The sequence below is a fragment of the Aegilops tauschii genome, chromosome 2 (genome assembly GCF_002575655.3).
Source record: "Aegilops tauschii subsp. strangulata cultivar AL8/78 chromosome 2, Aet v6.0, whole genome shotgun sequence".
Classification (NCBI taxonomy): domain Eukaryota; kingdom Viridiplantae; phylum Streptophyta; class Magnoliopsida; order Poales; family Poaceae; genus Aegilops; species Aegilops tauschii.
In genome coordinates this window covers 595,672,694-595,697,079 of record NC_053036.3, presented here as the reverse complement: position 1 = coordinate 595,697,079, position 24,386 = coordinate 595,672,694, and the positions used below count along the sequence as shown (strand labels likewise).

Sequence of the window (24,386 nt, the reverse complement as noted above, 5' to 3'; positions counted from 1 at the left end):
CTAGGACACGCCCCATCTCTCATCATCTCCCCTATAAATCTGGCAAATTTTATCCGATGATCCCAGAAATCTCTAAGATGTGACGTGCATATGATCGTCCTTGGTATATATATCGGCCATTTGGTAAAGGCTGTTGTGCGGTTGTTGGGCTTTGCCGCATCTTTCACAAGAAGACGGGAGAAGAAAATGACCGGCCGTTGGAGAGGTCCAAAGACTCTGAGCAGGAAGGACGCGGCTCTATCCCGCCGGTATTTTCAACTCTGAACCACGGACCAATCAGGTGACGCCACGTACGTACACCGGCTAGTTTGGAGTATATCACCACGCATCTCGTCAGATTGGTCAACTCTCTCGACTCCCCTGTGTGGACTCCCGAGTCCCCCGGATCGACGCCGTCAACAGCAATGGCGCCGTCGTCGCACCGCGGCGGCCAGCCCCTCGACCTCGACGCCGCGCCCGTGCTCGACGACGACGGCCGCGTCGCCCGCACGGGGAACCTGTGGACGTGCGTGGCGCACATCATCACCGGCGTCATCGGGGCCGGCGTGCTGGCGCTCTCCTGGAGCGTCGCGCAGCTCGGCTGGGTGGCCGGCCCCGTCGCCATGGTCTGCTTCGCTGCCGTCACCTACGTCTCCGCCGTCCTGCTCTCCCACTGCTACCGGTCCCCCGCCCCCGCCGCCCCCGGTGGCTCGGACTTGCCGTCGTCCGAGGGGGACAAGACGCGGCGGAACTACACCTACATGGGCGCCGTCCGGGCGCTCCTCGGCAGGAAGCACACCTACGTCTGCGGCTCCCTCCAGTACCTCTACCTCTACGGGATCGGCGTCGCCTACACCATCACCACCGCCACCTGCCTCGGGTAAACACTTCACAAACCAGAGCTCGATCGATTTGTTCCTTCTTTCCTTCCTTCCTCGTCGTTGCTGATGGGATCGATCGCGGTGGCCGGCAGCGCGATCAAGAAGGCCAACTGCTACCACGACCACGGGCGCGGCGCCGCCCGCTGCACCTCGGACGACCGCGAGCAGCACCTCTTCATGCTGCTCTTCGGCGTCGCGCAGCTGGTGCTCTCCTTCATCCCCAACTTCCACAGCATGGCGTGGCTCTCCGTCGTCGCGGCCGTCATGTCCTTCACCTACTCCACCATTGGCCTCGGCCTCGGCCTCTCCAAGACCATAGGTATATACAGTACATCAGACAGAATAATTCAGTTAATCACCTGTTTTTTATGCTCTCAAGTCTGAATCTGACACTGAAACTCAAACTCTGCTGCTCAGGCGACGGCGTGGTCCGAGGGAGCGTCGCCGGCGTGCCGATGCACACCCCGATGCAGAAGGTGTGGCGGGTGTCCCAGGCCATCGGCGACATCGCGTTCGCGTACCCGTACTCCATCGTGCTGCTGGAGATACAGGACACGCTGCGGTCGTCGCCGCCGGAGGGGGAGACGCTGAGGAAGGGGAACGTGATCGCGATGCTCGCCACCACCTTCTTCTACCTCTGCGTGGGCTGCTTCGGCTACGCGGCCTTCGGCGACGCCGCGCCGGGGAACCTGCTCACCGGCTTCGGCTTCTACGAGCCCTACTGGCTCGTCGACTTCGCCAACGCCTGCATCGTGCTCCACATCCTCGGCGGCTACCAGTTCTTCAGCCAGCAGATCTTCACCGTCTGGGACCGCTGGCTGGCGGCGAGGTGCCCGGACAGCGCCTTCGTGTGCCGGACCTACGCAGTGAGGCTCGTGCCGGGCCTGCCGCGCTACGGGCTGAACCTGCAGCGGGTCTGCTTCCGGACGGCGTACGTGGGCAGCACGACGGCGCTGGCCGTGGTGTTCCCCTACTTCAACGAGGTGCTGGGCCTGCTGGGCGCGCTCATCTTCTGGCCGCTCATCATCTACCTCCCCGTCGAGATGTACTGCGTGCAGCGCCGTGTCCGGGCATGGACGCCGACGTGGGTCGCGCTCCAGGCATTCAGCGTCGCCTGCTTCGCCGTCGGGACCTTCGCATTCGTCGGCTGCGTCCAGGGCGTCGTCCAAAAGAGGCTCGGCTCCTAGCTCGTATCGTAGGCCACACCGCCACACACCGACCATTGTTTGTTGTTGTACATGTACTTCCATTGGCTAGCTAGCACTTTAGAAACTGTTCACTTGTAGGAGTACTTACAAAATTTGTTCGGTTCCTGCTACTAGGTTGTACTTTTGGCTGGGTTTTACTATGGTATTGTTGTACTGTACATACGCACGCCATCACCATGCCTCAACCAATCTCCATGGCGCCTGGCATGTATGGCACGCCGCGTTTCGTGCCTTTCCCCCATCGGGCTAGCATAGCTCAAGAATCTTTCATTTGTCTTTTCTCAAAACTACGTACTAGTTAACTGTATGTATATTACAATAGAAATAGAAGTATAAATGTTGGTACAACATTAACCATGTAAGCGGAGACTAGAATCAGGCAGGGGCTCCTTTTGCAGTACACCATAGTCAATATGCCTTAACAAACAAGTCATGCCATTAAAAATGACAAAGTTTTCGCCACCCACATCTCGCTATCTTGTCAAATTGAATTGAAAATCCTGTGAATGCCAAATGATGGGCTCCAACCCAAGCAATGCTCAATCACTCCAGCAACGCCAATTATGTGGCTTCGCAACCTAGGGCTACCATCCAAACATTCCCGCAAGAAACCAGTCAAAACTTTTTTTGTGGGATACTATTTGTATTACTCAAACTTAAGCCCTCTGAACGAACGGCACACGTGACCTCCGTTGCCCTATGCAAACAATCGACCAAATGTGTCGAGAACCGGTCAACTCCAACTACAGTACTTTGACACTATTCACATTCGATTTTGTCTTTTTTGTTTCTATTAATGTAAGTTGAATTAGAAGATGAAACTTTTTGAGGTTGTATATCAAACATTGCTTAGTGCCCGACTCCAACAGCACTCTCCAACGCGCACATACACACACAACTGCAAGGGGTACTGCAACTAGAGAGGGGAAAGGGGCTGTGAGATTTATGCGTGCTATGTTCGTGTACTGCGGTTGCGGAGGACGGAAACAAGGATGTCTTCCATTTTCTTTTATATACATAAAAGGCAACATTTTTTTAAAAGTAACCTTGTAAAGATGAGATCCGCTTAGGGAAATACATAAAAATCACTTATACATTTTTCATATACATGGAATTTTGACATGTCAGTATAGTTAATAATAGTAATTCTCACTTCTCTCATTTTTCTAAATTTATTTTTAAGTTGAAAACAACATCCTAATTTGATTTATTTTTCCTTTTATCTTTTTATTGAATACTTAGGCCAACTCGAACGCACGATCCCAAATGGTCCGCCTGTGTATGTTTGGGGATAAGCGGACAGAAACGGACACCCAACACGCGGGAGCAAACAGACAATTGTCTGTTTTCAGTTCGCTTTCGACCCATTTCCCTGCCCAACTTTGGGCCGTGTTTGTGGCCGAACGGACACGCACGGACCGCGCTGGCGCGTGCCCATGTCCTCCCATGGCCCGACTGTCGAGGACACATGCGGCCCTTTTTCTATTCCATCCATCCCTCCAGCTGCACCCCCCATGCCACTCCCCTCTCATCCCTAGCCGCCGCCATTTTTCTCGACCGTGTGTTGTCCAGCACGGCCGCGAGCCCGCCCCCTCACCTTGTCGCAGTCCCCTTTCCTCGATGCCCCGACTTGTCCAACCTCGGCCGCCAGATTTCATCGCATTCAACGGCCGGATTTGAGCTCACCCTGGCCGCCGAAGACCGCGCCGTGCCATGGACTGGCCGGGTACCGGTCCCCACAGCCCCGACAACGCGCCCAAGCCGCATGCAGGTATTGACTCCGCCTCTAGCCGTTCGGATCTACCCCGTCGCCCGTTTGCCGGCAAATACACCAACGACCGTCGTCCAAACTCGGTGCTGGCCTTATGGTCAGTTCAGGCACAAAGAACCGTTTCACTTTTGAATTACTTGTTGTTACCATTTACCCCTTTCCTTCTTTTTAACTTTGGATTTTTCATATTTGTTTTTATTCCTATCACTGGAATGCGGCCCCATTTTCTATCCCTTCTAGCGTTCTCCCCCAACCAGGCGTGCCAGATGCCACTGTTTTGAAACAGAGAGGGAGAGGAAGAGAGTAGGAGAATCCGAATCACGGGGGCGCGCGGGAAGCTCGAGGGCGACTGCGACGCAAGTCGTCGGCGTCGAGATCCACGGCGAGGGCGGCACGGCTCCAGCTTCTTCGCGTCCTGCGGAGCTGGTAAGTCACCTACACCGCTACAGAAACCCAGATTCTTTGCTAAAACGTGGATCAGCGCTCATGCTCGAAACGACTTGGTATGAGGCAAACTGACGTTCCCTCCCGAAATTGCTATTGCGTGTGTGGTTCCACCAAACTCATGCGCTGTGATTTTGCAACTGACGCCCCTCTGAATTTTGATTATTTTGTGCGGAAGAGCTCAAGTGCTCAACAGACCTCCTGTTAACTGACGCCCAAATCAGCGGACATCTACGTGTTCTTTTTTACTGTACTAGGAAAATGGCCCGTGCGATGCGATGCAACAGGATAAAAAAGTAATTCAATAAACTAGTGCATATTAATGCCAAAGGCGATACAAATATATTACTATGCACAATCTGTAATCACATTTTAGTTACAGTTGACACCGTCATGGTATCTCTATGGCCAACCTTAGGAGCCATGTGGTTGTAGGGAGGAAAAAAAAAGTAAAACGAGTCGGTAACCGTCTGATCGCTCTCCCTGTAGCCGCCGCCCACTCCGCCAACCACGCGCTCGTCGCTGCAGCCGGCTCGCCCACTCCGCCAACCACTGGCATGTTAATTTGCTCGGACTTGGGATTCTATATTTTAATTATTGCAGCATGATAATTAGTTTCAGTATGCAAGCAAAGTACAGTTTATACTGAACGTTTTGACATCCAGCATGTATGTAATACAATTTCAGAAGGGCAATAACACCCAATGCATTGCCTTCCGTGAACTGGTTTGCTCTCGTGGATGATCTAATAACAACCTCGTTTTTTATCTCGTTTTTTTATCCGGCATCGGTGATTTAAAACAGGGGTGCATGAGAGGAGAGATCGCGTGTGAATAAGAAACTACTGGACCAGTAGAGATAAGTTGGGGAGAGGCCTAGGCGGTCGTGTGGGACCCCCAATCAGTAGACGCGTGTGTAGTGCGAGGCGGCCGACGCCCAGCGTAGCCTTCCTCACAAGTTGCGTGGGAGCTGGATTAGAGTCAGCAGAGGAGCAGCCCTTGCTCCTAGAAGCCATGACCAGTCAGCAGATGTATCTCCCTCCTCTTCTGCCTCCCCTGATGCGGCCATCCTTGCAGGAGCTCGACCGACCACGAGTGGCCTCGCCGATCTGCAGCAGCAGCACGACCCCGCCGCCGCGGTGAGCCAGCTCCTCCCGCCCTTCTTCTGCCCCCGGTCTGGTCTCTTTCCTCACCCTTTCTCTTGAACAGGGAGCAGCAGCTCCTCCCTCCACCCAACAATGTCGCCACCCCGGGCGGCATGGCATCTCCTGCACCGGACTCGACTCTGCGTCATGTTTAATTAGGCCAACATTTAGGGTCTTTCTCCCATGGATTCCTTCTTTGACCAACTCTTTCAACGCCGCTTGTTGTCTTCAACTCATAAACATATTTAAACTGGTGAGATGGAGTACAAGAAGGCGACGTGGGACTATCTATAACCAGAATCTTCTCCTTTTTGCACAAACACCGGCAGGTCATAAGGTTCGGAGTTCGATCTTAACCGGTGCAATTATTTTTACAAGATTTGTGGGCCAAGATGCAGAGGAGAGGACTGACGGATGGGCTGAAGCCCAAGTGGCAACGCGTCAGCATGCAAGACAGAGTAGGCAGAGTCCGCCCCTCACTTGGCGATTGGCGCAACACTCGCTCCCCACGGGCGATGTTCTAAGCCATCGTCACATGGCCACTACGAGTGCTTGCCCACTCTGTGGAGGGCAGGACAGCTGGTGACATTCCTTGCTGGATTGTAATGTGTCTCGGTGCGTGTGGGCACTGTCAGAGGCCGAGCTGGTCGAGCACATGTTGGCAACATCGGAACCAGACGCAAGGCTATGGCTCTTTGCTATGAATGAGTCTCTTCCAACGGAGCAATTTTCGTTGATGATCGTTACTTTGTGGGTTATCTGGAGTGCACGGCGGAAAGCTATACATGAGGAGATCTTTCAGACTCCATTTGCCACTGACAACTTCATCAAACCTTACTTGTCAGACATAGAGTTCTTGAAGAAGAAGGAGAACACCCAGGGGACAGCAGTACCACGACCACGTAGGTGGATTCCGCCACCCACAGACCACTTCAAGCTCAATGTGGACGCTGCCGTGTCCCGCTCGGGCATGTTTGGCGCGGTCGGTGTGGTTTGCAGGGATGCGAGGGGTTTGTTCATGGGAGCTTCGGCCCTCGTTCTCAGGGGACTCCGCAACCCCCAGGTGCTAGAAGCACTAGCTGTACGGGAGGCACTGGCACTTTCAGATGATCTCTACATCAACCAAATACTGGTGGCCTCGGATTGTAAGGTGGTGGTAGATGCGATCATGCAAGGAAGCTCAGCAGACTTTGGTGCCATTGTCCAAGAGATCAAGGCCAGAGCAACTACCTTCATTTCATGTTCGTTTAATCATGAGTATAGGACCTCCAACACGGAGGCCCATAATCTCGCAAAGCATGCTTTATCTTTAGGGTTTGGCCGTCACACCTGGCTAGGCCAGCCCGGCGACCTTCTCTTTGTACCTATGAATATTCTGATTCAGTAATAAAGCTTTGTGAGATTCTAAAAAAAAAGGCAGAGTCCGCCCCTATAGGTGGCAGTTTCCGTTTCTTCATCCGACGATCGCGGGGGCGACTGGGTTAGGGTTTTTCCGACCCGATCTAGCGATCCAGTCTGCGTATTCCCGTCGTTCTTCCGGTCTTGCGATCGATTCCACACCTATGAGTGCCCTAGTCCCATCCACCATAAGCCTTCTGCGTGTTCCTAGGGCACGTAGTCGTAAAACACTGACCTAGGCGGCGGCGGTGGAGGCGGGGGAGATGGAGGGGGTCGCAGGGATGATGAAGGGTTTGAGGCTGTCGGAGGAGGAGAAGAAGGGGTCAAGATCAAGATCTCGGCGAAGGAGAAGGGGAAGAGTGTGGGGATGCATGCGGTGGGGAAGATTTTGTCGGAGCGGCTCGCGCATCCCGATGTGATCTGCCTTTCGCTGGGTTGTGTGTGGTGCCCCATCAAGGGTATCGATTGCAAAGAAGCGGGAGACAACAAGTTCGTGTTCACGTTCTTCCAGGAATCCGGGAAGAGGAAAGCATTAGATGATGGTCCCTGGATGTTTGACAAGGATTTGGTGGTTGTGGAGGATTTTGTTCCCAGTAGAAGGATGGAGGACTATGTGTTTAACAGTGTCCCGATCTGGGTGCGAGTATTCAACCTGCCTCTCGGGATGATGACAGCGGAGGCGGCCGAGGAGATTGGTGATATCATTGGACAATATGTGGACGCCGACACCAATGCAGATGGTTCTGCCATAGGGAAGTATTTGAGGGTGAAAGTAAGAATGAGGATAGACAAGCCGCTAATGAGAGGATTCACATTGGAGGAGGAGGAGCGGGTGGACGGGGCAGGTGAAGGAGAGGAGGCAGGGAGTGGTTGGTGCCGTTTTGAATACGAGTTCCTCCCGGACTTCTGTTATACGTGTGGTATAATTGGACATTGTGAAAAGGACTGTGCCACTAAGCTCAAGAAAGGAGAGAAGGCCCAGTTCGGTCGGTGGCTTAAAGCTGATATGGGCTACAAGAGGAATAATCAGGACAGTGAAGGATGGGGGAAGGGTGGTAGGCGGGGAAGTGGGAGCAAGAGCTTGGGGTTCAATAGGTCAAATGGTAGGAGTGGTAGTGGAAGTGATAGCTTGTCATGACGTAAGGATGATTCTCGGGACAGTGCTGGAGCTGGCCGGAAGGTCGAAACGGGGGAGGAAGTTAACAGCTCTTCCAAGAAGGGCTCGAGACGGGACAATACTGGATCGCAGCACAAGTTGATCTTGGAGTAGAGGGAGGCACAGACGGAGAAGCAGAAAGGAGGCGTGCTTGTGGTGAAGGAAAAAGAGGTGCACGTTGCTTCGGCTGATGAGGAAAGGATGGTCGTGGACCCTGCACGTAGTACGGGGAAGCCAAGGAGCATGCAAAGGAGGCAAGTGGGCATAAGCAGAAAACCTATAAGAAGGTTTGCCGGACGGATAAGGGTGGCGATGTTAATGTGCGTGGGGAGAAGGTGTTGGGGGAGAAGAGGGGGAGGCCCGAAGAGGAGGAGCTGGATGGTGGTAAAAAGGGGAGGGTTATGGAGACAGAGATGAAGGAGGCTGAAAGTAGCGTGGTAGCACCAGACGGAGCAAACACTATATCGGCCGGGCTGCAGCAGCAGCCCTACCGAGAGCAATGAAAATCATAAGCTGGAACTGCCGGGGGCTCGGGAACGGCCCGGCAGTTCGTAGCCTCCTCGAGTTGGGGAGGAGAGAGGAGCCCGACATACTGTTCCTTGCGGAGACAAAATTGTCAGTGAATTAGGAGTTGGATAGATTTCGGTGGCTGCTAGGGCTAACACAAATGAACGCGTGGAATCCTGAAGGTAGAAGCCGGGGGGTGGCTCTGTTCTGGAGGAGGGGTGTGGATGTCACGCTGCGTTCGTATGGGAGAAGGCATGTGGATGTTGATGTAACGGAGGAGGGGGGTATGGTGTGGAGACTAACTGGAGTATACGGGGAGTCCGAGGCGGGGAGGAAGAAAGAGACGTGGAGGGCGTTGAAGCTGCTAGGGCAACATCACCAACGGGGAAGGCTGTGGCTGTGTGTAGGAGATTTCAACGAGATTCTGTCGTGTGATGAGAAGGAAGGAGGAGCGGCCAGAACCCAAAGGTGTATGGACGATTTTAGGGAGGCCCTTGACTCTTGTGAGCTGACGGACATTGGTTACATTGGAGATAAGTTCACGTGGCGGAACCATAGCAGGGATCTCAACACTTATATTCGGGAAAGGTTGGATAGAGCTACGGCGAATGCATACTGGTGCGAGGTGTCCCCTGATTTCTCCGTCATAAACGGATACCCAAGGCATTCAGATCATCGGCCGGTCATCATTCAAACTTCTGGTGCTAGACCTGGGGTTCGGAATGAAGGGAGAACCTTCCAGTTTGAAGCGTGGTGGTTGCAAGAGGAAGGTTGTTCGGAAGTGATAGGGGAGGCATGGGAGGCGGGGTTGTATGGAGGTCAAGGTGGGGTTAGCGCTGCTATGAAAAACGTCGCGACACTAGTAGAAAAGGAGGCTTTTGTCCCAGTTGGTAAGGGTGAACCGGGACTAAAGGGTCGTTACTAATGCCTCCCCCCTTTAGTCCCGGTTCTTACATGAACCGGGACTAAAGGCCGCGGCCACGTGGAGCTCCACCTTGTTACCAACCGGGACTAAAGGAAATTTTATGATATTTTTTTTTGAAAATTTTTTTTGCGAATTTTTTTTTGATATTCAAATTTCTGAATTATTTTAACCTCTAATCTCCACCCCTCATCACTGCTCAATTTATCCTCTAATCTCTAATCACCCCTCATCATTCCAAATTTTTGAAATTTTTTTTGCGAATTTTTTTAATTTTTTTTTTGATTTTCAAATTTCTGAATTATTTTAACCTCTAATCTCCACCCCTCATCACTGCTCAATTTATCCTCTAATCTCTAATCACCCCTCATCATCCCAAATCATCTAACTTCCCGGACGGTCACCCATCCTCTCACTACTCCAGCCTGAGCACGCTTAACTTCCGGGTTCTATTCTCCCTCATTTCCAAGTCTGCACTTGTTGTTTTCCTGACAATAGTAAGATGTCAATTCTATTAACCCTCAGGAATTTAGCTTGAGCATGAAGTGACACATTTCACTGTTTGAGTTTGAAACTATTGTTTTAAAAAACAATAATTATTTAGTAACACTAATATTTCTGGAATAATTAGTTTGACCATTGTTTGACCACTGTTTGACCACAGTTTGACCAGATTTGACCAAAATTCAAAAAAACTGAAATAATTATTTAGTAACACTAATATTCTAGAATAATTAGTTTGACCATTGTTTGACCACAGTTTGACCACAATTTGAATTTTTTTGAATTTTTTTGCCCCTCCAGATCTTAAAAGCCCCGTAACTTTTTTTTCTGTTAGGTTTTTGAGGATTTTGAAAATGTTTAACGGGGTTCCCCCGATTAAATTCGGATGTAACTTTTCGAGTAGATGATTTTTCATATAAAAAACTTTTTCATCCGAGTTCGTATGCAAAAGTTATGCCCATTTTAAGAAATTCCAGAGAGATTTTGCAAATAAAGTCGAAATTCATATTTGTTAATTTTCCCAACAACTAGACCACATATCACATGGGAAACTTATTTTATTTTATTTTTTTGACATTTCCATCATTTTCTTTTGTTTTTTCTAAAACTGAAAAGGCGGTCGGGGGGGGTAGAGTTTGAAAATGGGCCCTTTAGTACCGGTTCGTGCCATGAACCGGTACTAATGCCTCAAAGCCCATTAGTACCGGTTGGTGGCACCAACCGGGACTAAAGGTCTAACCTTTAGTAGACCTTTAGTCCCGGTTGGTGCCACCAACCGGTACTAATGGGCATCACACCCTTTAGTCCCGGTTCGTGGCACCAACCGGGACTAAAGGGCCCAGGTGAACCGGGACTAATGCCTTAGCCGCACGAACCGGGACCAATGCTCACATTAGTCCCGGTTCGTGACTGAACCGGGACTAATGTGAATATTGCCCTGTGACGAAAGCCCTGTTTTGTACTAGTGCGGGCTCGATGGTCTCTTGGCAGAAAGAAGTCGTGGGGGAGATCGAAGGAAGATTGAAGAAAGCTCGTAAGGATCTGGAGAGATGCATGCGGTGCCCGGTGTCAGAAGAGAAAATTGCAGAAGAGGCGAGACTGAGATGTGTGGTTAATGATCTTGAAGAGAAGAAGAACACGAAAGAAAAACAACGCTCCCGAGTGTCATGGTTGAAGGATGGGAACAGAAACACTCGTTATTTCATGGCCTTTGCCTCGGCTAGAAGGAAGATGAATAGAGTGAAGGAGCTGAAGAAGGAGGATGGGTCGGTGGTGAAGGAGGGAGAGGAGTTAACTAACTATATTTGCTCTTACTTTCAGGATCTCTTCACTTCTCGTACGGGAAACCGACTGCATGAACTCATTGACAAGGTTGAGCCACGCATCACCACACCCATGCATGCTGTCCTGGATGCAGAGTTCACCCGGGAGGAGGTGAAAGCCGCTCTCGATCACATTGGAGACTTGAAGGCGCCGGGTCCGGATGGGATGCCATCCATCCTATATAAAAAGCATTGGCACTTTATGGGGGATAGAGTGGTGGATGAGGTCCTGGCAGTCCTAAATGGCGGCCCTATCCCAGAGGGCTGGAATGAGACCATAGTCGTGCTAATCCCCAAGGTTAGGACCCCGTCCAGAATCAAGGATCTCCGCCCAATCAGCTTGTGCAATGTGATTTACAAGCTCGTCTCTAAAGTCATAGCCAACCGCTTGAAGATCATTCTACCCGATATAATATCAGATAACCAAAGTGCATTTGTGCCGGGTAGGCTGATTACGGATAACGTTCTCATTGCGTATGAGCTCTCACACTTCCTATTGGGACGGAAGAAAGGAAAGGAGGACTTTGCTGCAGTTAAGGCTGATATGAGTAAGGCCTATGATCGAGTTGAGTGGAGTTTCTTGGAAGCTATGTTGGGTAAATTGGGATTCAAACAGTGCTGGGTGGATCTCATTATGAAGTGCGTCTCCTCGGTTAAATATCAGATCAACGTAAACGGTGCATTATGACAACAATTCAGCCCTTCATGTGGCTTGAGACAGGCGACCCTATATCACCATATCTCTTTGTCATTTGTGCGGAGGGGCTCTCGGCACTTCTTCACGACGCCCCAAGGAGGGGCCTCATAAGTGGGGTGAAAATTTGTTCCAATGCACTGGCTGTGTCTCATCTTCTCTTTGCAGACGACTCCATGTTGTTACTTAAGGCGAGCAGTGAGGAAGTGGCAGCGCTGCGAGGAGTTCTTGACCTGTATGAGCAATGCTCGGGACAATGCATCAACACAGAGAAATCGGCTGTAATGTTCAGTCCGAACACGCTAGCGGAGACACGAGAATTGGTGAAACAGACCATACACATTCAGAGCGAGAATTGGAATGAAAAGTATCTTGGCCTCCCGGTCCATGTGGGTAAATCAAAGAAGAAAGCCTTCGCTTATGTCAAAGGCTCAATGGCAGGGAAGGTTTATGGATGGCAGGAGCGGCTCATAGCGAAAGTAGGGAAGGAGACCCTGGTGAAAGCAGTTGCGCAGGCCATCCCAACCTTTGCTATGTCGTGCTTCTATCTGACTAAGTCATTCTGCCAAGAATTAAGCTCGCTTATGGGAAAGTATTGGTGGAGCCAGCAAGAGAAGGAAAACACGCTTCACTGGATCAGCTGGGAAAAATTGACACGGTCAAAAGCTCAAGGGGGACTTGCGCAGTTTCTGCCAAGAATTAAGCTCAAGGAGGGCTATGCTCTCCCAGCAGATTTGGCGTTTGATCCAAAACCCGGAGTCCCTTTGCGCTCAAATCCTGAAGGCCCGATATTTTTTCCAAACACTCATGTTCTAGATGCCGTGGCAAAGGATGGGATCTCTTATTCATGGAGAAGTCTCCTTCATGGGTTGGATCTGTTTAAGGAGGGGTACATTTGGCGTATTGGGGAGGGCACACAGGTGCGGTTCTGGTCTGATCTGTGGCTTCCTAGGCCGTGGTCACAAAAGGTTTTAACTCCGAGGGGGGCCAGCCTGCTTGAGTTTGTTTCTGACCTCATTAGCCCAATAACGGGGAGTTGGGATGAGCAACTCGTCCGAGATACCTTTTGGCCAGTTGATGCAGCCTCTATCCTGCAAATCCCTCTTCGCGAAGGAGTTGATGATTTTATTGCCTGGCAATTCGAAGCAAAAGGAAATCACACAATCAAGAGTGCATACAAACTGCATGTTCAGTTGGAGAAGAACGAGCGTGATGGCAATGCGGGCAGTAGCACGGGCCTACCTGGGAACCTCGACAACTGTCATGATGATTCATGGAAGAGGTTGTGGAAGCTACCCTGCCCAAGGAATATCCAGATGTTTGCATGACGCATAAAGCATGAGTCTCTGGCTTTACGAACTAACCTTGTGAGAAGAGGTGTGCAAGTTGAGGATAAAACGTGCTTATTTTGTGGAAGTGGGAGGAGGACAGGGGCGCACTTGTTCGTCAAATGCAAGGCAGTCAAGGAAGTCTGGAGGGACCTTTCGCTGGAGAAGGAAAGAATGGAGCTGGAACGTATCACGTCTGTGCATGTGATGTTGGATTTTCTATGGGGGTTAGATGAGAAAAAGCGCATCCTAATTCTTACCTTCTGGTGACTGTGGTGGAGCAACCGGAATAAGGTGAGGGAAGGAGAGATGCCGGAGACGTCCGCGGACGTGGCGAGGAGAACGAGGAGCAGCGCCTTGGAATATTACCAGGTCTATGCACAAGCAGGGGCTGCTCCAGAGAAATCTGCGTGTGGATACCCCCACCGAATGACAAGATCAAACTCAACATCGACGGGTCGCACATGCCAGACGAGACACATGCTGGATGGGGTGTGGTGGCGAGAGATGCGGCCGGCACGATCCTGGGCGCAAGAGCTGGCAGAAAGGAATTCGTTCCTGATGCCTTTGCGGCCGAGGTTCATGCAATGGCCGATGCCGTCTCCTTTGCTGCGGACATGGGTATGCTACGAGTGATCTTCGAGACGGACTGCCAATTGCTAGCGGAAGCCATGGACTTGGGGAAGGTAGATTCCTCGGCATACTCAGCAATCATCGAAGATACAAAGCTTCAACTCAAGCTGTGGTTTTCACACCATGAAATTATGTTCTGTAAGAGACATGTAAACTCTGTAGCCGATGAGCTCGCCAAGCTTGGCCGTTTATGTGATGTAAACCACTCTGTGGAGTGGGAGTCGGATGTTCCAGCCAATGTGGCTGCATGTTTGGGTGATTTGCCCGGGCACCAGTAATATACAAGCTATGCTTGACCCTAAAAAAAACCTGCATACGGAAATTTTGCTAGACGGACGGACGAAAATTACGGGAAATTTAGTACCACCTCGAATATGTTTTAAATTTAAACTGAAAGCGTAAAATTACGGAAAGAAGCGTATTGTGACGGTGAAGCCGACAAAGTCAATCCGTGTGTTATTATTAGGGATAGATTTTTGTTGTTGTTGTTGTTGTTCTGCGAATGTCCAGGCCAGTCCCTGCTTGTTAGCACTTAGGAGAGGGTCATCCTACATAGTACTGGAAAGTCTGACTTGTGTTCAGTAAGACGGGACAATCAATGGGCGGGAGCGTTGCTCTGATGTTTTCTGTAAACCCTTTCTCTGCTCTAAATGTTTTCACTTTTCAGGTTAGAGTAGTAGCAGCAATTTGGCAAGGCAAACGCCTGGGGTATTATGTTTTGATGTATCACCCCCCTGTACTTGCTGAGATTGTTGGAGATCAAACCAGCAGTGAGCAGTGGGTTGTTTCCCTTTGCTTTATGAGCTGATTGCTAGGGAGGTGTGCACCAGAGGAGAGGTTCATCACTCACAACACAATTGAGGGTGTAGACTTTCTATATTGTACCTACCACCTACTAAAAGGAGCAAATGGCTCAGCCTCAGACTTGTACTTGTGCGTACACTGATACACACATGGTACAGGGTGGTAAAGCCTGCAATAACTTTTAAAGAGACGAGTAGAAGTGCACGGTTCTTCAGTACCCTACTCACCCCCCTCATCCTCATGTATCCTTTTTCCTGACTGTGATCACTGGTACTATAAAAAACTGCTCTTCCTTGCCTGTAACTTTTGGATTTTACCAGTAACTCTTGTGTAAACTACTTCAGTAGCAGTTTGCGGCAAATTTGACAATTTTAACCTTGGGATGAAATCAATTCACAGAATGAACTGCCCGTGAAACTATTTCACGTCTCTGACCTTTTTGTGTAGCGCCCGCCACGCAGGCGCCACACCCTACGGTGCAACGCCTAGCTCAGGGGTGTTGCACGCCAGTCCACCGTGGCAGCCCTGGGCCCCGCACCCAGCAGTGCAGTGCCTCTGAGCTAGGCGCCACACATGTAATGTGCAGCGCCCAGCCGTCGGGCGCTGCACTGTGACTTAGATCCAGCCGCGGCGGCCCTCTCCTCCCCACCCACCCCATTGCAGCAGTTACAGAACAGAACAGAAGAAGCCGCGGCGGCGGCCCTCTCCACTCCCCCTCTCAATCCCCTCTCCCAAATCCATCAGATCTGACGATTTGATCCGTGAATTCCTTCACCAATCCATCCTAGAAGGTACCCTCCTCCGACCCCCTTCTTTCTATCCATATAATGTATGCCATTTTGAAGATTTTGAGGAACCATTGTTTGATTTGATTTGATTTGAATGTTGCATGTATTATAAACTTGCATGTACCTAATTTAGCAACCCTAGTTTAGTATATTTTATTGAAAATATATGGTTTCGATACATAGGTTGACATGTTATTTTATATGGAAAAGAGATTTGTATTAAATCTTGCATGAAGTAGGCCTAGTTTAGTTTATTTGTGTTGAAATTATATTTGTATTGACAAGAATGCTCTGGATACATCTGCTTTGAATTTTGCATCTAGTAGCCGTACTTTAGTTTATTTGTATTCAAAAGATAATAGTGTTGACAAGAAAGTTTTTTTTTCAAATTGTTAGGATGGTTTGGCTTCTCGATGATCACTGGGACAAACAACACCGGTCGTACGCTATGTCGGTGGAGCAGCGGGTAATAATGAAAGTTGCCGGTGTTATGAATTTCGTGTTTATTTCAAACACAAATGCCCCATATGTAATGATTTGTTTGTTTGTTTGTTTGTAGGAGCTTGCACCTCTGAAGCTTCGGTCTCACGGGGTCACCCTTGGGTGGATGCGCTATGATGAGCGGTACACACCGTATGTAAGGGAGACATGACTTCTCCCTTTCATTCAGTTGGTCAGCCGGTCGACGCCACCCAACAATGCTGCAGCACTCACCGCGCTTATTGATCATTGGAGGCCGGAGACACACACTTTCCATCTTCGGACCGGGGAGATGACCGCGACGCTTCAGGATATTGCTATGATCACCGGTCTTCCAATCGATGGGAACCCTTTATGTATGAACACCAATTCTAATGGGTGGCGCGCGCAGATGCATGCCCTTATCGGTATGGTTCCTCCGGAGCCTCGGGAACCAGAAGTAGAAGACAAGAAGAAGAAAAGAGTCGCAGCCGGTGCTCCTTTCACGTGGATTACATTGCACTTTGGTACTTGCCCTGAGGATGCTAATGAGGACATGGTCAAGACATATGCTCGTGTCTACATGTGGTATGTGATATCCAGGACTATATTTGCTGATGGCATAGGCAAGAATGCTCCATGGATGTGGCTGAAGGCGTTGACCGTCTTCGATAGCAAATGGAGTTGGGGTTCGGCGACACTGGCTTACTTGTATCGACAGGTATGAAGTTGTTTCCTTTTCACTTCATTGATACATTATCAATGCGCTCTTGTTGTTAATTCAACCATGTTCTCTTTTATGTGCAGTTGGACGAAGCCTATTGTAGGCAATCTGGAGGTATTGGTGGTTGTCTGCTCGCACTTTCCATATGGGGCTGGGAGCGTTTGCCGGTTGGATGACCGAAGACCGTGAAGTACGAGGATTGGGACGACAAAGACGACCGACTACGGCTCCCCACTTGGGTTCACAAGTGGGATGTGTTAAATGAGACGACGGATGACCCCTCGGACATGTACAAGTTGTACAAGAGCGAGCTGGACGCGATCACGCCTGAGCGGGTGAATCGACGTTGCATAAGTGATTATCATGCTTCTATCGTAACTCGATATCAATTTTGCATTCTATCCCATTTTGCAGGTGGAATGGGAGTCGTATGAAAAAGGAGAGAGTTTTGTTAACCCTATAGAGTTCAGGCTGAATCCGATGTGCACCAGGGATAGGGATCTCTGGCATATGCGGTGCCCACTAATATGCAACTGGGCGGTTGAGCTTCACCTGCCACATCGGGTGTTCCGCCAGTTTAGTTTGTTCCAGCCACACCCGCCGGAGTGGGAGGACACGGACAAGTTGCTACACGCGTAAGATATAATTAACCTTGAGCACTTAGCGGCTTGTCGGCGGTTTCGATGGTGCTAATATTCTGTTTCTAACTTGCAGGTTGGATAGGAAAAAGCAGCGGAAGATCAAGGATTGGGCCAAGCATCACAGGAAGTATGTCGTACAGTTCGTGCTTTGTGTGGAGCAAGCTAGGGCTAGAAAACGAGCCCAGCTTCGTGAGCACTGCCCGATCGTGTTCAACAACTATCTCACATGGTTTCTTGCAAGTACCCGTGTGAAGGTATGCAAGCTGGCGTATGCTGAGGAGATTTTGGAAGAACCCACCGTTTTTGATGAGGTAGCCCAGCACCAGTACAACGCATTACTCAGGAAAGGCAACTCAGTGATCCCTTCAGCTCCAATGATGAACTTTGTGGTATTTGCCCTTTTTGCTTTTCCATTCGCACTATTCACATCTTCGCTTGCCTAACACTTTGATACCGTTTCTGTTCATAGTGTGCCCAGATCAAGAAAGCAGCTGATGAGATCGAGACTATTCTGGAAACAACCCCGGCTGGCAAAAGCGATAGGGAAGGTGCACTTCGAGCATTCATTAAGGTTCACATCTCCTTCAAAGTGTTGCTACGTTCGATTTCTCATTCACTTGTACATGTTGCAGCACCAGGGCCAAAAGTTAAGGCGGCTATCAAACCTTTTCGGTTGTCGTGACCCCGAGTATGTATCACCAGAACGGTCTAGGTCGGCGACACCATCAGATCCCACTTCGGGCCAGGGCCATGGTGATCCTTTGGAGGATGAGGATGTGGGTGTGGTCACCCAAGAGGTATGTCATGAGCATATATCCAATTGTTGATGCATTGCTAACTATATCCTCACACACGGTCTTTTCATATCTTTTGTTTTTGTAATAGGTTGCTGATGATATGACCTTGGGGACCTACCAATTTCGGTCTGCATACGAGTTAAAGCCTAGGAAGGGAATCAACAAATACACTCCTGAAGACTTCACCCAAAGAGGCAAAAGGACAGTCGGCACCTCGCGGATGGCGCTTTGGATGACTATGTGGCTGACGATGTGGATGACGTGGAGGAACCGGAGCCGGAGCGGGTTGCTCTTCCTAGGAAGGCGAAGAAGATAGCCAACAGGAGGGGGGAGCAGCCAAAAAGCGCTCAAGGAACTAGTCATCGTCCTTTATTTGTAATGGTAGCTCTATGTTGGTGGTAGCTCTATGTTGAACTCTATGTTGGTGGTAATGTTGAACTTGTCGTGATGGTCACTCTATGTTGAACTTGTCGTGATGGTCACTCTATGTTGGTGGTAATGTTGAACTTGAAGCTCTTAGTAATGTTGAACTTGTCGTGATGGTCACTCTAGGAAATGTTGAACTTGAATTGATTGTATGTCTTAGCTCATAGTGCAGCGCCTAGCTCGCGGGCGTTGCACTGTACAGTGTGGCGCCTGCAAGCTAGGCGCCACACATGTCTGTAACTTGCCTAGCTTGCAGGCGCCACACTGTACAGTGCAACGCCTAGCTCTTGGGCGTTGCACTGTACGGTGTGGCGCCTCCAAGCTAGGCGCCGCACAAGTCTGTAACTTGGAAAGCTTTTGTTGCTCTCTGGATAGTTACAGACTTATGCAACGCCTAGCTTGGAGGCGCCACACTGTACAGTGCAACACCCACGAGCTAGGCGCTGCACTGTATAGTGTGGTGCCTGCAGGCTAGGTGCCACACAAGTCTGTAACTTGCCTTGCCTTTTGTTGCTCTCTGTTGCTCCAGCTTTGTCCAAAATTTCGCTAAGTGTTGATGTGGCGCCTAGCTTGCAGGCGCCACACTGTACAGTGTAACGCCCACGAGCTAGGCGTTGCACTTGGACTTAGTGAATTTTTTAGCATATGCAGACATAGTACGATGATGTGAAGTAGGATTGATACATAGCAAGCAAACAACTGTGAAGACAACATATGCACAAAGTACTTCACGACACATAGTAGTTCTTAACACATAGTACTTCACGACACATAGTAGTTCTTACAACCAAATCGAGGAGGAGACATAGTAGTTCATGACACATAGAAGTTCTTACAACCAAATCGAGGAGGAGACATAGTAGTTCACAGGACACATAGTAGTTCACAACCAAATCGAGGAGGAGACATAGTAGTTCATGACACATAGTAGTTCACAACCAAATCGAAGAGCATTGTTTAGAGGATGACATAGCTCTATTGCGTAGAGCAAGGCTCCTTTCCCTTCTTATTCTTCCTCTCTTCTTCATCTTCCTCCTCCCTTTTCCTTATGAGGTGAGCCTCCTTAACCACCCTCTCCATGAATATCTGATTCTCCCTTTTTTTCAGCTGCAATTGCCCAAAGCTTCATGGTTCTTTCTTCAAAATCCTTTTGACGCTTCTTCTGTGCCTCCTCACATTTCCTCACCAACGCTTGCTCCCTAGCGCGCATCGCATTTGACGCTCTCTCTATTTCCTTCCTCTTCTTCTCAAGCTCCTCTTCCTTCTTCTTTAGCTTGGCTGCATCCTCCTCTCTAAGCTTCTTCACAGCCTTCTCCCACCATCCCGCCATCTCATCTTCGCCATCCTCCTTCATTGTTGGTTTGTTGGGTTGGGAAGCCGCCATACCTACAATGAGTGAAACATAATGGTTAGTAAGGACAATAAGAACAAATGGAAGCACATCTAAAACAAGAACATATGAAACACAAGAACATATGAAACATTATAGTTAGTGAGGAACATACGAAAATGGTCCATCGAGGTATCCAAACATTGCTCTATAATGAACTTGCCCTTGTCCATCACCACGACCAAGTCCACCACCAAGGCCAAGACCACCACCAATGCCTAGACCATCACCACGGCCAAAACCATCACCACGGCCACCACCACCACCACGAGCTCTACCACCACCACGAGCTCTACCACCACCACGGCCTCTTGTAAGTCCTAGTTGCCGACCTCTTTGTTGCCTAGATCCGAGTAGCGCACATTGACGTCCGAGTTCATGATACGTCTCCAACGTATCTATATTTTATGAAGTATTCATGCTATTATATTATCCATCTTAGATGTTTTATATGCATTTATGTGCTATTTTATATGATTTTTGGGACTAACCTATTAACCTAGAGCCCAGTGCCAGTTTCTGTTTTCTCCTTGTTTTTAAGTTTTGCAAAAAAGGAATACCAAACGGAGTCCAATTTACGTGCAAATTTTTGATGATTTTTTATGGACCAAAAGAAGACCACGGAGCATCGGAGTTGGGCCAGAAGAGTCCCGAGCTGTCCACGAGGGTGGGGGGCGTGCCCACCCCCTGGGCGCGTGGGCCTGCCTCGTGGACAGCTCGGGCACCTCCTTGACGTGAGACAGACGCCAAAAATTCCTATAAATACAGAAACCTCGAAAAATTAACCTAGATCGGGAGTTCCGCCGCCAGAAGCCTCTGTAGCCACGAGAAATCAATCTAGGCCCTCTCCGGCACCCTGCCGGAGGGGGTCATCATCACCGGTGGCCATGGAGGAGTATCCCGGAGAGGCCATCATCGCCATTAAGGCCAAGGATCAGAGGGAGAACCTTTCCCCATCTAGGGGGAGGCCATGGAGGAGGAAGCACAAGGGGGAGAACTTCTCCTCCTCTCTCTTGGTGGCAGCGGAGTGCCATTGAGAGGGGAATCATCGCTGCGGTGATCGTCTTCATCAACATCACCATCATCATCACCATCCTCATCTCTTTTACGCGGTCCACTCTCCCGCACCCCGCTGTAATCCCTACTTGAACATGGTGCTTTATGCCACATATTATGATCCAATGATGTGTTGCCATCCTATGATGTTTTGAGTAGATATCTTTTGTCTTTGGGTTGATTGATGATCTAGATTGGTATGAGTTGTATGTTTTACTTTGATGCTGTACTATGGTGCCCTCCGTGTCGCGCAAGCGTGAGGGGTTCCCGCTGTAGGGTGTTGCAATACATTCATGATTCGCTTATAGTGGGTTGGTGAGTGACTGAAACACAAACCCGAGTAAGGGGGTTGTTGCGTATGGGAATAAAGAGGACTTGATGCTTTAATGCTATGGTTGAGTTTTACCTTAATGATCTTTAGTAGTTGCGGATGCTTGCTAGAGTTCCAATCATAAGTGCATATGATCCAAGTAGAGAAAGTATGTTAGCTTATGCCTCTCCCTCATATGAAACTGCAATAGTGATCACCGGTCTTGTCAACGGTTGCCTAGGACAATTCCGCACACCGATCCACCATTATTCCACACTTGCTATTTATAATATTTAGTAATATATTCTAACTTTATGATAACATCACCTACTTTTATATTTTAGCTCTCCGATATCATGCAAAGTTATCCTCTTCATACCTACAACGTAGTTTTATTTCTCGTTTCTAGTTGGAAGCAAACGTTCGATGCACGTAGAGTCGTATCAGTGGCAGATAGGGCTTGAGAGAATATTGATCTTACCTTTAGCTCCTTGTGGGTTCGACACTCCATACTTATCACTTCCACCTTTGGAAATTGCTATGATGATTCCCTCCACTTGGGGATTATCAGTTCACCACCTTGTGTGGACGATAATGCGTAACCGAGTAGTTGTCGAGCCACATCTTCAATTCCAACAGGGTTTCGAAGTTAGACCCTTTAGCAATCCGGTTCTTGTCGTCTCCCAAATCACGGTGAGAGCTTGGCCTAACCCCAAGAGATACACATTGGCCACCATCTACCACGACTTCATCCGCGAGACTAACATCCTTGAACAATGTAGTCCGATGATCCCGACCGAATACCTTCTCGAAAGCTTCGGCCTCCTTCACCATGAACCCCTCCGCATCAACTTGTTCATCGGGACCATCGTCATCCGAGTCCGATGCATATGCACGGGAAAAAGGGATGGAATGGTCCATTGTCTCTTGCAAATGATATTTGTCGAGATCACCCACATTGTTGTCATGGAGATCAACTTCATTGTCATCGTCCGCATACTCATCATTGTCCTCTTGCAAAGCTTCATCTTGGTTGTTTGTAAACGGGCTCAATGTTGGCCTCACTTCTTGGGTCAAAAGAGGTTCAACAATTTCATCTCGCTTCAAGGGTGGGGGGCTACTAGCAACCAAAGGGGAGGGGTTCCGATTCAAGTCCAAATGCAAACTTGAATCAACCTTCTTCGTTGCAAATAATTCAAGAGCCTTGTCTAGTGATTCGGCCACCGTCTCCTTGTATGCAACCCAACATTGCTCCGAGTTGACACACATTGTCTTCCAACGGATGTGCATTCCAAAACCAACATTATGCCTTCCCTCCAACTCAACGATATCACTAGGGTCCATCCAATTCAAATCTTTCCTCACTTGTTGCAAGAGCTCCGCATAGCTAGGGCTACTATCAAACACCATGTCAAGCTCATCCGGGTCCGGTTCAATATTGCCTTTCAAGAAGGCGTGTTTGTCCCCATGATGAACAAACACACATGTTCTTCCCATCCCTATAAGCATTCAAAGAACACAAGGTAACATTGCTTCCATGAGTACTAACATTGCTTCCATCAAACAACAACCCTAACCCTAACCTTAACCCTAGCCCTAAACCTAACCCTAGCACCAATATAAGAACACCCATAAGAATAACCCTAACATACTAACAGAGCCTAATCATAGGAAATTGGCAAACAAACATCTCACATCTCCATGCAAATCTCTAGATCCAAACAAAACTAGGGTTTCCCCAAACTAGCAACAAATGAGCAATTTGATAACATTACTTGGATCAAAACAAGGGGATCGGAGAAGATTACCTTGAGGGAGGGTTTGACTTCGAAATCCACGGACAAATTCTTCAAATTTGCAAGATTTGGGAGAGGATTTGAGAGGGGGAGAGAGTGGGAGAGGGGCCAAAGCTCGGGTTGGAGTGTGTGGTGCGGGGAGAGTGGGGGGGGGAGCCAAGTGGCTGGATAAGTCACAGTGCAGCGCCTACGCGCTAGGCGCTGCACTTTAAATGTGTAGCGCCTAGCACGGAGGCGCTGCACGTTACATGTGTGGCGCGTAGCTCGGAGGCGCTGCACTGCTGGGTGCGGGCCCAGGGGCTGCCACGGTGGACTGGCGTGCAACGCCCCAGAGCTAGGCGCTGCACCGTAGGGTGTGGCGCCTGCGTGGCGGGCGCTACACAAAAAGGTCATCGGCGTGAAATAGTTTCACGGACAGTTCATTCTGTGAATTGATTTCGTCCAGAGGTCAAAATTGTCAAATTTGCCGCAGTTTGCACAGTGGTGGTCAGTTCTCTGACATCATTTTTGTTGAAAACCTTCTTTTATGGCTACAGCATAATTTGTTTTTTGCGAATATAGGAGAACTGTTCGGCAACTGCTTTATAGGAGGTTATAACATTTAGGGATAAAACATTTTTTGTAGTGAATATACATTGTTTATGCCTGAAATTTTTAAACAGGGTGTGCATACACAGAGCCTTTTGTGTTGTACCTTTTTTCAAGTTGCCAAGAGAATGTGACCAAGAAATTCTTTTGAGTAACTTTTTCAGCCATTTTTAACGCCACAAGTTTTTAGTTCAACAATTTTTTTCGTGGATGTTCAATGAGCTGGTTCATACTCACATGAAAAGGTTTTATTCCGTTTTCTTTGACCTGTCCTAGTTAGTTTTCTCTTCAGACTTTTGTGCACTCCTTGTAGCTAGCCAGTAACATCTGAATACTGTTCAGTTAACACAATGCAACATCAGACTCCTCCTAGACTCCTAGTTAGCAAAACAGGACGCCCATTTTGGTTATGTCAACTTAACAGCTAGCCTCTTCAGACTTAGCAAACCCGTATCATTTTTATCAAATAAAAAGGGAAAAGTGCTGAAAGGTACAATCAGGGATAAGCCCAGCCAAAACAGTCAAGCCCAACCAACTAAAAGACCAAAAACAAAGACATCAGAGACCACGACTAAAGCCCACGACGGTTAATACAACCCAGCACAGGGGAACACACGTGACGTTAGCCGACTGAGACATGGTTAAGTCTCAGACGACTAAGCCTCAGCCACACACTTAATCAAAACCCATCCATGAGTACGATCGAAGGGATGTCA

At 49.1% G+C, this 24,386-nt stretch overlaps 3 protein-coding genes across 3 annotated transcripts; all 3 read left to right on the top strand.

Annotated features, from left to right (window-relative positions):
* Positions 1-2,310, top strand: LOC109774059 (probable amino acid permease 7). Its single transcript, XM_020332779.4, has 3 exons — positions 1-859; positions 953-1,179; positions 1,278-2,310. Exons 1-3 carry the CDS (start codon positions 405-407, stop codon positions 2,045-2,047), a joined length of 1,452 nt encoding a protein of 483 aa, XP_020188368.1. The 5' UTR covers positions 1-404; the 3' UTR covers positions 2,048-2,310.
* A 4,882-nt stretch (positions 2,311-7,192) lies between these two features.
* LOC141041316 (uncharacterized) lies at positions 7,193-7,963 on the top strand. The gene has a single exon (XM_073507455.1). The coding sequence runs from the start codon at positions 7,193-7,195 to the stop codon at positions 7,961-7,963; it is 771 nt and encodes a 256-aa protein (XP_073363556.1).
* A 2,926-nt stretch (positions 7,964-10,889) lies between these two features.
* On the top strand, positions 10,890-14,169 carry LOC141041315 (uncharacterized). The gene is made up of 5 exons (XM_073507454.1): positions 10,890-11,832; positions 12,099-12,898; positions 13,124-13,248; positions 13,348-13,445; positions 13,553-14,169. Exons 1-5 carry the CDS (start codon positions 10,890-10,892, stop codon positions 14,167-14,169), a joined length of 2,583 nt encoding a protein of 860 aa, XP_073363555.1.
* Positions 14,170-24,386: the final 10,217 nt, after the last annotated feature.

Bases quoted from the DNA above. Each gene is read 5' to 3' on its own strand.
- LOC141041315 (XM_073507454.1), top strand. From the start codon at position 10,890: ATGGTCTCTTGGCAGAAAGAAGTCGTGGGGGAGATCGAAGGAAGATTG. The intron at 11,833-12,098 runs GTAAATTGGGAT...TTCTCTTTGCAG, and splicing joins TTTCTTGGAAGCTATGTTGG to ACGACTCCATGTTGTTACTT. The intron at 13,446-13,552 runs GTATCACGTCTG...AACCGGAATAAG, and splicing joins GGAAAGAATGGAGCTGGAAC to GTGAGGGAAGGAGAGATGCC.
- LOC141041316 (XM_073507455.1), top strand. From the start codon at position 7,193: ATGCATGCGGTGGGGAAGATTTTGTCGGAGCGGCTCGCGCATCCCGAT.
- LOC109774059 (XM_020332779.4), top strand. From the start codon at position 405: ATGGCGCCGTCGTCGCACCGCGGCGGCCAGCCCCTCGACCTCGACGCC. The intron at 860-952 runs GTAAACACTTCA...GGTGGCCGGCAG, and splicing joins ACCACCGCCACCTGCCTCGG to CGCGATCAAGAAGGCCAACT. The intron at 1,180-1,277 runs GTATATACAGTA...TCTGCTGCTCAG, and splicing joins CGGCCTCTCCAAGACCATAG to GCGACGGCGTGGTCCGAGGG.